Source organism: Salvelinus alpinus, chromosome 1, assembly GCF_045679555.1.
Source record: "Salvelinus alpinus chromosome 1, SLU_Salpinus.1, whole genome shotgun sequence".
NCBI lineage: Eukaryota > Metazoa > Chordata > Actinopteri > Salmoniformes > Salmonidae > Salvelinus > Salvelinus alpinus.
Window position 1 is genome coordinate 51,042,624 of NC_092086.1, and position 12,861 is coordinate 51,055,484.

General features: G+C 43.6%; 1 protein-coding gene across 2 annotated transcripts in view; it reads right to left on the bottom strand.

The window, feature by feature from the left end:
* Nucleotides 1-12,861, bottom strand: part of LOC139579416 (F-box/LRR-repeat protein 19-like) — a 40,231-nt gene that overhangs the window by 21,105 nt on the left and 6,265 nt on the right. The window contains exons 1-2 of one of the 2 annotated variants that reach the window (XM_071408041.1): nucleotides 7,320-8,031; nucleotides 1,357-1,542 (exon numbers count right to left, since the gene is read on the bottom strand). In XM_071408041.1, the coding sequence (XP_071264142.1) occupies nucleotides 1,357-1,527 (171 nt within the window). In that variant the 5' untranslated portion in view covers nucleotides 1,528-1,542; nucleotides 7,320-8,031. Of the gene's footprint in view, nucleotides 1-1,356; nucleotides 1,543-7,319; nucleotides 8,032-12,861 lie in introns of those variants that run through there. The other variant, XM_071408052.1, reaches the window with a different exon arrangement.

Below are 12,861 nucleotides of genomic sequence, written 5' to 3' on the forward strand. Positions count from 1 at the left end.
TTTCTAATGGTCTGAGAGTCCTTCAGGCAAACTCCAAGAGGGCTGTCATTTGCCTTTGACTGAGGAGTGGCATCCGTCTGGCCACTCTACCATAAAGGCTTGATTGGTGGAGTGCGGCAAAGATGGTTGTCCTTCTGGAAGGTTCTCCCATCGCCGCATAGGAACTCTGGTTCTCTGTCAGAGTGAATATCAGGTCCTCGATCACCTCCCTGACCAAGGCCCTTCTCCCTCGATTGCTCAGTTTGGCCGGGCAGCCAGCTCTAGGAAGAGCCTTGGTGATTCCATACTTCTTCCATTTCAGAATGATGGAGGCCACTGTGTTCTTGGGGAACTTTAACGCTGCAGAAATGTTTTGTTACCCTTCCCCAGATCTGTGCCTCGACACAATCCTGTCTCGGAGCTTCACGGACAATTCCTTCGACTTCATGACTTGGTTTTTGCTCTGACATGCACTGTCAACTGTGGGACCTTATATAGACAGGTGTGTGCCTTTCCAAATCATGTCCAATCAATTGAATTTACCACAGGTGGACTCCAATCAAGTTGTAGAAACATCTCAAGGATGATCAATGGAAACAGGATGCACCGGAGCTCAATTTCGAGTCTCATAGCAATGGGTCTGAATACCTAAGTACGGTATCCGTTTTTTAATTAATACATTTGCAAAAATTTCTAAAAACCCATTATCGCTTTGTCATTATGGGGCACAATATTTTTTTCTTTAATCCAATTTAGAATAAGGCTGTAACGTAACAAAATGTGGAAAAGGTAAAGGGTCTGAATACTTTCCGAATGTATGTACTGTGCATGTTCCAGAAGTTAGTGTCAGATGTTACATCCTATCTAGAAAATGGCATCAGTTGTACAATTGATACATTTACTAATACATTCACTTTTGGATGCAATAGAGCAGTGGCACTTTTCCTAGTGAGAGTAGAATAATATTGGTAACGAGGCAAGAATGAGCAGTGCGTGTTAGGGCTGGGAATTGCCGGGGACCTCACAATACGATATTGGTGCCGATACGATATATATTGCAATTCTCAATTCTATATGTATTGCAATTCGATACTGTGATTTTATTGCGATTCAATGTTCAAATATATTGCTCACCATATGTCTACTGCAGAGGGACAAGAGAGAGCATAAGTTGCTGAAAACAAATAGGCTGCCTATTTAAAAAGAAGATGGAGAACAAGCTATGAAGGAAAAAATACTGGAGTTTTGGTACAGGTACAGCCAACTAGCAGAAAAAAACAATATTGCAATATTGTAAAAATGATAACACCTCAAAAATAATATCCTGATATGTAACTGATTTCTCCCCCCATCACTAGTGTGTGTGTTCTAACTTACGGCTGTGCACTGTCGGAGCAGACAGGACTGCTTCATCCTTCCGGGCCCGCCAAACTTTTTCATGTCCTTGCAGAAGTGGCACTCGCCGCACTCGGTCCGCATGCAGGCCTGACAGCGTCGGCACCGCGTCCGCCGCCGCCGTGCCCCTCCCAGAGCCTTACTGCCTGACATCCCCTCTGCAGTCAACTGGGGAGAGGAGACACACAGGTCAATACAAATATAAACTACATATACTAGATGCCAGCAGCCAGACCTCCCCTCTGGAGAAAAAACAATACAGGTAAACACAAATGTATACAGTGCATTCGGAAAGTATTCAGTCCCTCGTTTTGTTACATTACAGCCTTATTCTATTCTTTATCTACACAAAAAACAGATACCTTATTTACATAAGTATTCAGCCCCTTTGCTATGAGACTCAAAATTGAGCCCAGGTGCATCCTGTTTCCATTGATCATCCTTGACAGGTTTCTAGAACTTGAATGGTCCATCTGTGGTAAACTCAATTGATTGGCCATGATTTGGAAAGGCACACCTGTCTATCTCTATAAAGGTCCCACAGTTGACAATGCATGTCAGAGCAGAAACTAAGCCATGAGGTCAAAGAAATTATCCGTAAAGCTCCAAGACAGGATTCTGTCGGGGCACAGATCTGGGGAAGGGTACCTACAACTTTCTGCAGCATTGAAGGTCCCCAAGAACACAGCAGCCGCCATCATTCTTAAATGGAAGAAGTATGGAACCACCTTCCTAGAGCCGGCCACCAGGCCAAACTGAGCAATCAGGGGAGAAAGGCCTTGGTCAGGGAGGTGACAAAGAACCCGATGGTCACTCTGACAGAGCTCCAGAGATGGAGATGTTTTTCAGCGGCAGGGACTGGAAGAGTAGTCAGGAACCAGGGAAAGATGAATGGAGCAAAGTACAGAGATCCTTAAAGAAAACCTCCTCCAGAGTGCTCAGGACCTTAGACTGGGGTGAATGTTCACCTTCCAACAGTACAACGACCCTAAGCACACAGCCAAGACAACGCAGGAGTGGCTTCGGGACAAGTCTTTGACTGTATTTGAGTGGCCCAGCCAGAACCAAGACTTGAACCAGATCAAACATCTCTGGAGAGACGTGAAAATAGCTGTGCAGTGACGCTCCCCAACCAACCTGACAGGATATTGAAAGGATCTACAGAGAAGAATGAAACTCCCCAAATACAGGTGTGCCAAGCTTGTAGCGTCATACCCAAGAATACTCAAGGCTGTAATCGCTGCCAAAGGAGCTTCAACAAAGTACTGTAAAATGTAATACTTCAGTTTATTTTTAACAAATTAACAAACATTTCTAAAACTTGTTTTTTCTTTGTCATTAGGGGTATTGTGTGTAGATTGATGAGGGGGGGAAACGATTTAATACATTTTAGAGAAAGTCTGTACTGTAACAAAGTGAAGGGTTCTGAATTCTTTCCAAATGCACTGTACATAAGATAGGCTGTAACTGTATAAGACTATACCATATGCACATACTGTCTGACATCCCCTCTGCAGTCAACTGAGGAGAGCGGCCAACACAAACTTTACATACACGGCAGTCAACTGGAAAACGGGAGACAGGTTAACATCCGGACATCCACTTTGCAGTAACTGAAGAAAATTTGACCGGTTAGCACAAATATGCACTGCAAATACAGATAAGCACCCCAATCGGAATATCCCCTCATGTCATATGGGAGGGAGGACAAACAGTTCAGGAACATACACAAACTGGGGTGTGCGCCAAAGAGAGCAGGATAGATAAAGAGAAGGAAAGAGGAGAAAGGACAAGAGCTTATTCAGTGAACATACTGAACACGCATGCCAGTGCATTCATAGACCCATGTAAGAGACCAAGAGAAAGACTGACAGTGCAAACACTAGTGGGCAACAGGAGGCCAGTCTGCTCTCTAGACTACTCCTCAGACAGACACCATAAGTGCTGACAGGCTAGTGTATGCTCTATGCTCTTTACCCCTGTGTTATCAAATACAACAGGGCACATACTGTAGGGAGTATATGGACTCTCCGCATTCCATGGCCTCTAATAAAAATAGGGCTGGTTTACTCTTAGCCCAAGCCCATGTTACAGGCCCCAAGCGAGTTGCTTAACTTGGAACACAAAGCCTCGGGAACTTAACAGATATTGTTTCTTGTAACAACAAATCCCGCCTCGCCCCTTCACTCTAGGAACTATCACAGGTGATCCTACATTTCCTCAAAACAGCCATGATCAAAGAGCCCGTGGCGAATGCACTGAGGCCCTGGGTCTTCTCTTCTGTAAAGAAGAATGTGGTTCCTGCCTCGAACGAGAGACTGGCCAGGAAGATCATTATTGCATCATAAGTGACTGAGGATGTTGAGGGGTTTTGGGAGGTTCAAATTGCATTGCGTGGGCAACTAAACTGATATATTTTAGGCTGAGGGAATAGGCTTTGAAATGTCTAATGGTCCCATGATTCATCATTAGATCTTGGACATTTGTTTACACTCTCTGACATTTTGAGTAACTGCGTTTCAAATTAAGTGCTCACTGATGGCACAACCGTTGTCTCTGTGGACCTTCAGCCAGTGGATGAACTGCATTAGGATCCATTTCTTCTGTTTTCAGAACCTTTAAGAGGGCAAGTTTAAAGTTGGTGCCACAATCTCTGGATGGTACTTTAAGGCATAGTACTTATTTAAAAACCTATAGGAAACAACTGTACAGGCCTATCTACTGCACAATTACATGAGGGTTAGGCATATTTTGCCTGTTAACAACGACAACTGATTCCCTTCGGATAGAATTCAAAAGGCTTTTTTTGGACTTCAGTGGAAGTCGCAGCCGTGAGCTGTCCAGCCAGTCTAGCAGCCGTGAGCTGCCCAGCCAGCCTACCAGACAAGCTAAATGCCTTGTAAGCTCGCTTTGAAGCAAGCAACACTGAACCATGCACGAGAGCACCAGCTATCCCGAACGATTGTGTGATCACTCTCTCCGTAGCCGACGTGAGTAAGACATTTAAAACAGGTTAACATTCAAGGCCCAGCTGGCAAGTGTCATCACTGAAATGTTCAGCCTCTCCCTGACCCAGTCTGTTATACCTTCATGTTTCAAGCTGACCACCATAGTCCCTGTGCAAAAGAATGCCAAGGTAACCTCTAAATGACTATCCCCCGTAGTACTCACATCTGTAGCCATGAAACATCAACACCATCACCCCAGATAACCTGGACCCACTCCAATTTGCTTTCCGCCACAACAGATCCACAGATGACACAATCTCTATAGCAATCCACACTGCCCTCTCCCACCTGGACAAGAGGAACACCTGTGAGAATGCTGTTCATTGATTACAGCTCAGCGTTCAACACCATAGTGCCCACCAAGCTCATCATTAAGCTAAGGACCCTGGGACTGAACACCTCCCTCTGCAACTGAATCCTGGAATTCCTGACGGGCCACTCCCAGGTGGTGAGGGTAGGCAACAACAAGTCCGCCACATTGACCCTCAGGGGGGGGGCCCTCAGGGGTGCATGCTTAGTCCCCTTCTGTACTCCCTGTTTACCCACAACTGTGTGGCCGCACGACTTCATCACCATCATTAAGTATGCTGACAACACGACAGTGGTAGGCCTGATCACCGACGGCAATGAGAAAGCGTATAGGGAGGAGGTCCGAGACCTGTCAGTGTGGTGCCTGGACAACAACCTCTCCCTCAAAGTCAGCTAGATAAAAGAGCTGATTGTGGACTACAGGAAACGGAGGGCCAAGCACGCCCTCATTCACATCAACAGGGCTGTAGAAGAACGGGTTGAGAGTTTCAAGTTCCTTGGTTTCCACACCACTAAGGATCTATCATTGTCGACACACACGAACAGTCGCAAAGAGGGAACGACAATGACTCTTCCCCACAGGAGGCTGAAAAGATGGCCCTCAGATGGCGTGGGCGCTAAGAGCCTCAAAAAGTTATACAGCTGCACCATTGAGAGCATCTTGACTGGCTGAATCACCGCTTGGTATAGCAACTGCAAGGCGCTACAGAGGGTGGTGCATCCAGCCTAGTACATGACTGGGGCCAAGCTCCCTGCCATCCAGGACCTCTATACCAGGCATTGTCAGAGGAAGGCCCTACAAATTCTCAAAGACTCCAGCCACCCGATTCATTGACTGTTCTCTCTGCTACCGCACAGCAAGCGGTACCGATTCACCAAGTCTGGAACCAACAGGACCCTGAACAGGTTCTACCACAAGCCATAAGGCTGCTAAATAGTTGACCAAATAGCTACCCGGACTATCTGCATTGACCCTTTTTACATATTTTTTTTTGTATTACTCATCACATATCCGTCTGCTACTGTTTATATCTATCCTGTTGCCTAATCACTCTATCCCTAGTTTTATGAACACATACCTCAATTACTTTGTACCCCTGGACGTCGACTCGTTACTGGTACCCCGTGTATACAGCCCAGTTATCGTTACTCATTGGGTATCTATTATTACTTTTCTATTATTTCTCTATTTTCGTTGTCACTGCATTGCCACTGTTAGTCTACACCTGTTGTTTACGAAACATGTGACGAATAAAAATATATTTGATATCATGTCAGATGTGTAGTAGGGTTGGGCCATATTTGAGAAGACCTCTTCTACAATATGCTACTCCAAATATCGCGATATTCAAAAATCGTTTTGCGCTGTTAATGACTAAATCATAATAGACTGTAAAATTTGTGTGCTTATTTACAATATTAGTTGCATTCTCATTAAATCATCTCTGTTAATTCATTTGGACTTAATTTACAACATATTGATGCAGCCTAACTGATAAAACTGCACAGTTTTGATTTGTAAAGATCAAACAGAGTATAGTCTTGCACTTCCCGATATATCATCAATGTCAAATATCACGATATTCAAATTAATCATATATCAGCCCAACCCTAATTTCTAGGCTATACTTTGCATGAATCCATGTAGATAAACAGATACGTGTGGAATATAATGAGACATTAATGCAATGACACCTTGCTGGCTTAGGGGGGGTGAAAAGCATAGATGATGATAATATAGGATGTTATAAATTAGAGCCAAACATGGACCAAGTGTATGGTCTCTCTCCATCTCACACAAAGAGGGGCTAAGGAAGGAGAGAGGGTAAGGAAGGACAGAGGCATGATATTGCAGAAACTGAACTGAGATAGATGTTAGTACCAGCCAGGCACTCGTGAAATCAAAACAGTCATTTCAATGTGTGCCTCCCCAGAGGAACCTTTGCCAATCAAGCCAAGGCATTAAATGGGTGTGTTATAGCGCAGTAAACTTACATCCAGTGACATGTTTTATAGGAAATAATTCAGTAAATACTGGGGTTTGATTCATTAGATGGAAACAAATCATTCAACCAAGTATTGGCGTTGCTAGCTGCTGTGGCAAGCAAGCTTGTTAGCCTGCTTGCTAACAATCACAACAAGCATTTACTTAGCACATAAATCACGTATTGAAAAAACATGCTTGTAATGTAAATAGCAATGTTGTTTGTTGGGAGGGACTTCTGTAATAATACATGGCTGCACGTATTATGGCCTGTAGCGCAAGATTGATTTGGATGACTAACGTTAGCTAGCTAGCTACAATATAGATGCGCAGCCAATAACTTAGCAGCTAACGTTAGCTAGCTAACTAGTGTGGCTGCTTTACTGGCTACTGTACGTAGTTAGTACGTATGTTGTGTAGTGAACATGCTGTACATGAATAACATTGAAAAAAAGATTTGTTATTTAAACTAATAAAATGATCAATTAATTACACACAAAGTCCTCCGTCATCTCTCCTCCATTCGCTTCCCTGCACTATGATCTTCCTCTTTCATATTGCTCAGCATCTTGCAAAAACAATGTAGTAGATACCTGATCACATTGAAGATGTGAGTTTAGTGGTAAACTGTTATAATTACTAACCTCTTGATATCGAGTCGCATACTCCTTGGTCGCGCATTAGAAATAATATTATTAGCCAACAGTTAGCTAGCTAGCTTTTATATTAGCTGTTAGGGGATCGCTTCCTTGTTTCTTTCTCCTGCAGCCTTTCTTGCTGATTCTGGGTCCCGTGTGGCACGTTCACATGCGTTCCATGTTGTTACAGTGGTAATTGTAGCTAGAAAGATAGCTCGATTTTCCCTTCTTGCCAGTGTTCTCTCTACTCTAGATTAGGCAGAGATGTAAAGGGTTGCCGAATGGGTATGTAACAATACATTTCAAGACGCAACACAGCGTTTTTTTGTGCCATTCACTCCTTTCTTTGACCCCTATCCCTGTTTCTTGGTCTCTCAAATGTCTTCCAACGTGTTCTTGAGGTCTTCAAAACATGCAAAATGGCATATGATTTCGAGACAAAGCGTATTAAAAAAAAAATCTTATTTCGCAGTTTAAATGTCTGCTGCGGTTTTCCCTATAAATTCCAGTCAAAATGAAAGAGACAATCTGAATAGACGGGTGAACGTGGCTATTGTTCTCGTTCTCTATTGTGTGATTCTTGTTTTGTGGGTTTTTTATTAGCTCGTCAGCTACCTTGCTACCGAATTGAAGACACGTTTAATCGTCCGTATGCTCTTGGTAAGATTTGAGGCCATCGTTCTCCATTTTTGTCTAGAAAAAAAATCATAAATAAATAAATAAAATATAGTAAATAAAATATGGGAAGGAAAAATATTGCCACGCCTCCCCTTCAAGACGTCAGAAGCTAAGCATATGGAATTGTGGGATTTGTAGTATAAAGAATGTAGAACCAACCAAGCTCTAATTGTCCCACTGAAAGGTCTGCAAAGGAAGCCTTGTTGGACATTTAAATAGTCAGTTAACATCTATGTATTCTGTGATGGATGGAGGATTGTGGAGAGCCGTGGGCATGTACTTTCTGTGTCTACAATATCCACAAACAAAAGTATGTGATGAAACTACATAAAAAAAGGTGAAGATACATAATTTATTTATTTATTTTATTTATTTAACCTTTATTTAACCAGGTAGGCAAATTGAGAACACGTTCTCATTTACAATTGCGACCTGGCCAAGATAAAGCAAAGCAGTTCGACACATACAACAACACATAGTTACACATGGAGTAAAAACAAACATATAGTCAATAATACAGTGAAAAAAAATAAGTCTATATACAATGTGAGCAAGTGAGGTGAGATAAGGGAGGTGAAGGCAAACAGATATATGTATAAATAAATAAAATATAAAAAGGCCATGGAGGCGAAGTGAGTACAACACAGCAAGTAAAATAAAAACTAAAAAACACTGGAATGGTTGGTTTGCATTGGAAGAAAGTGCAAAGTAGAGACAGAAATAATGGGGTGCAAAGGAGCAAAATAAATTAATAAATAAATACAGTAGGTAAAGAGGTAGTTGTTTGGGCTAAATTGTAGATGGGTTATGTACAGGTGCAGTAATCTATGAGCTGCTCTGACAGCTGGTGCTTAAAGCTAGTGAGGGAGATAGGTGTTTCCAGTTTCAGAGATTTTTGTAGTTCGTTCCAGTCATTGGCAGCAGAGAACTGGAAGGAGAGGCGTCCAAAGGAAGAATTGGTTTTGGGGGTGACTAGAGAGATATACCTGCTGGAGCGCGTGCTACAGGTAGGTGCTGCTATGGTGACCAGCGAGCTGAGATAAGGGGGGACTTTACCTAGCAGGGTCTTGTAGATGACCTGGAACCAGTGGGTTTGGCGACGAGTATGAAGCGAGGGCCAGCCAACGAGAGTGTACAGGTCGCAGTGGTGGGTAGTATATGGGGCTTTGGTGACAAAACGGATGGCACTGTGATAGACTGCATCCAATTTATTGAGTAGGGTTTTGGAGGCTATTTTGTAAATGACATCGCCGAAGTCGAGGATTGGTAGGATGGTCAGTTTTACAAGGGTATGTTTGGCAGCATGAGTAAAGGATGCTTTGTTGCGGAATAGGAAGCCAATTCTAGATTTGACTTTGGATTGGAGATGTTTGATGTGGGTCTGGAAGGAGAGTTTACAGTCTAACCAGACACCTAGGTATTTGTAGTTGTCCACATATTCTAAGTCAGAGCCGTCCAAAGTAGTGATGTTGGACAGGCGGGCAGGAGCAGGCAGCGATCGGTTGAAGAGCATGCATTTGGTTTTACTTGTATTTAAGAGCAGTTGGAGGCCACGGAAGGAGAGTTGTATGGCATTGAAGCTCGCCTGGAGGGTTGTTAACAGTGTCAAAAGAAGGGCCAGAAGTATACAGAATAGTGTCGTCTGCGTAGAGGTGGATCAGAGAATCACCAGCAGCAAGAGCGACATCATTGATGTAAACAGAGAAGAGAGTCGGTCCAAGAATTGAACCCTGTGGCACCCCCATAGAGACTGCCAGAGGCCCGGACAACAGACCCTCCGATTTGACACACTGAACTCTATCAGAGAAGTAGTTGGTGAACCAGGCGAGGCAATCATTAGAGAAACCAAGGCTGTCGAGTCTGCCAATGAGGATGTGGTGATTGACAGAGTCAAAAGCCTTGGCCAGGTCAATGAATACGGCTGCACAGTATTGTTTCCTATCGATGGCGGTTACGATATCGTTTATGACCTTGAGCGTGGCTGAGGTGCACCCATGACCAGCTCTGAAACCAGATTGCATAGCGGAGAAGGTGTGGTGTGATTCGAAATGGTCGGTAATCTGTTTGTTGACTTGGCTTTCGAAGACCTTAGAAAGGCAGGGTAGGATAGATATAGGTCTGTAGCAGTTAGGGTCAAGGGTGTCCCCCCCTTTGAAGAGGGGGATAACCGCAGCTGCTTTCCAATCTTTGGGGATCTCAGACGACACGAAAGAGAGGTTGAAGAGGCTAGTAATAGGGGTGGCAACAATTTCAGCAGATAGTTTTAGAAAGAAAGGGTCCAGATTATCTAGCCCGGCTGATTTGTAAGGGTCCAGATTTTGCAGCTCATTAAGAACATCAGCTGACTGTATTTGGGAGAAAGAGAAATGGGGAAGGCTTGGGCGAGTAGCAGAGGGGAGGGCAGTGCTGTTGTCCGGGGTAGGGGTAGCCAGGTGGAAGGCATGGCCAGCCGTAGAAAAATGCTTATTGAAATTCTCAATTATAGTGGATTTGTCGGTGGTGACAGTGTTTCCTATCTTCAGAGCGGTTGGAAGCTGGGAGGAGGTGTTCTTATTCTCCATGGACTTTACGGTGTCCCAGAACTTTTTTGAATTTGTGTTGCAGGAAGCAAATTTCTGCTTGAAAAAGCTAGCCTTGGCTGTTCTAACTGCCTGTGTATATTGGTTTCTGGCTTCCCTGAAAAGTTGCATATCACGGGGGCTGTTCGATGCTAATGCAGAACGCCATAGGATGTTTTTCTGTTGGTTAAGGGCAGTCAGGTCAGGAGAGAACCAAGGGCTATATCTGTTCCTGGTTCTAAATTTCTTGAATGGGGCATGCTTATTCAAGATGGTGAGGAAGGCATTTTTAAAAAATGACCAGGCATCCTCTACTGACGGGATGAGATCAATATCCTTCCAGGATACCCCGGCCAGGTCGATTAGAAAGGCCTGCTCGCTGAAGTGTTTCAGGGAGCGTTTGACAGTGATGAGTGGAGGTCGTTTGACCGCTGACCCATTACGGATGCAGGCAATGAGGCAGTGATCGCTGAGATCTTGGTTGAAAACAGCAGAGGTGTATTTGGAGGGCAAGTTTGTTAGGATGATATCTATGAGGGTACCCGTGTTTACGGAATTGGGGTGGTACCTGGTAGGTTCATTTATAATTTGTGTGAGATTGAGGGCATCAAGCTTAGATTGTAGGGTGGCTGGGGTGTTGAGCATGTTCAAATTTAGGTCGCCTAGCAGCACGAGCTCTGAAGATAGATGGGGGGCAATCAGTTCACATATAGTGTCCAGAGCACAGCTGGGGGCAGAGGGTGGTCTATAGCAGGCGGCAACGGTGAGAGACTTGTTTTTAGAGAGGTGGATTTTTAAAAGTAGAAGTTCAAATTGTTTGGGAACAGACCTGGATAGTATAACAGAACTCTGCAGGCAGTCTTTGCAGTAGATTGCAACACCGCCCCCTTTGGCCGTTCTATCTTGTCTGAAAATCTTGTAATTGGGGATGAAAATGTCTGAATTATTGGTGGTCTTTCTAAGCCAGGATTCAGACACGGCTAAAACATCCGGGTTGGCAGAGTGTGCTAAAGCAGTGAACAAAACAAACTTAGGGAGGAGGCTTCTAATGTTAACATGCATGAAGCCAAGGCTATTACGGTTACAGAAGTCATCAAAAGAGAGCGCCTGGGGAATAGGAGTGGAGCCAGGTACTGCAGGGCCTGGATTCACCTCTACATCACCAGAGGAACAGAGGAGGAGTAGGATAAGGGTACGGCTAAAAGCTATGAGAATTGGTCGCCTAGAGCTACTAGAGCAGAGAGTAAAAGGAGGTTTCTGGGGGCGATAAAATAGTTTAAAGGAATAATGTACAGACAAAGGTATGGTAGGATGTGAATACAGTGGAGGTAAACCTAGGTATTGAGTGATGATGAGAGAGATATTGTCTCTAGAAACATCATTGAAACCAGGTGATGTCATCGCATATGTGGGTGGTGGAACTGAGAGGTTGGATATGGTATAGAGAGCAGGGCTAGAATCTCTACAGTGAAATAAGCCAATAAACACTAACCAGAACAGCAATGGACAAGCAATGGACAAGGCATATTTACATTAAGGAGAGGCATATTTACATTAAGGAGAGGCATAAGGGTAGGTTACCCCAGCGTTTCCCAAATTCGGTCCTGTCCTAGCATTACATCATACTTTGATTATTTGAATCAGCTTATGTAATGCTAGGGTAAAAAACAGAATGTGCACCCAGAGGGGGCCCCAGGACAGAGTTTGGGAAACTCTGGGTTACCCAATACCAGGTTGATGTTCCTTGGACAAATAGGTATGATGCCCTTAGGACAACATATAGGTAAGGGATAATGTCATCCACCACCTGGCTCTCTGTCAACCTGTCTATATGCAGTAGCAATTGAGCCTGGAGACGACATTAGGTATGGGACAACATAGAACATATAGGTATGATGTTTATGGGACAACATAAGATATGTGTTTCTGAATGAGATTCCTAAACTTGAAAATGCTTTCTAAAGTAAGACTTATTGTTGCTTTTCTCTCTCGCTCTATTCAAGGGGCTTTATTAGCTTGGGAAATATGTTTACATTGCCAAAGCAAGTGAAATGGATAAACAATAAAGTAAATACACTCACACAAGTTCCTAAAGAATAAAGACATTTCAATTGTCATTATGTCTATATACAGTGTTGTAGCGATGTGCAAATAGTTAATGTACAAAAAGGGAAAATAAATAAATATGGGTTGTATTTACAATGGTGTTTGTTCTTAACTGTTTGCTCTTTTCTTGTGGCATCAGGTCACACAACTTGCTGCTGTGATTGCACACTGTGGTATTTCACCCAATAGATATGGGAGTTTATTAA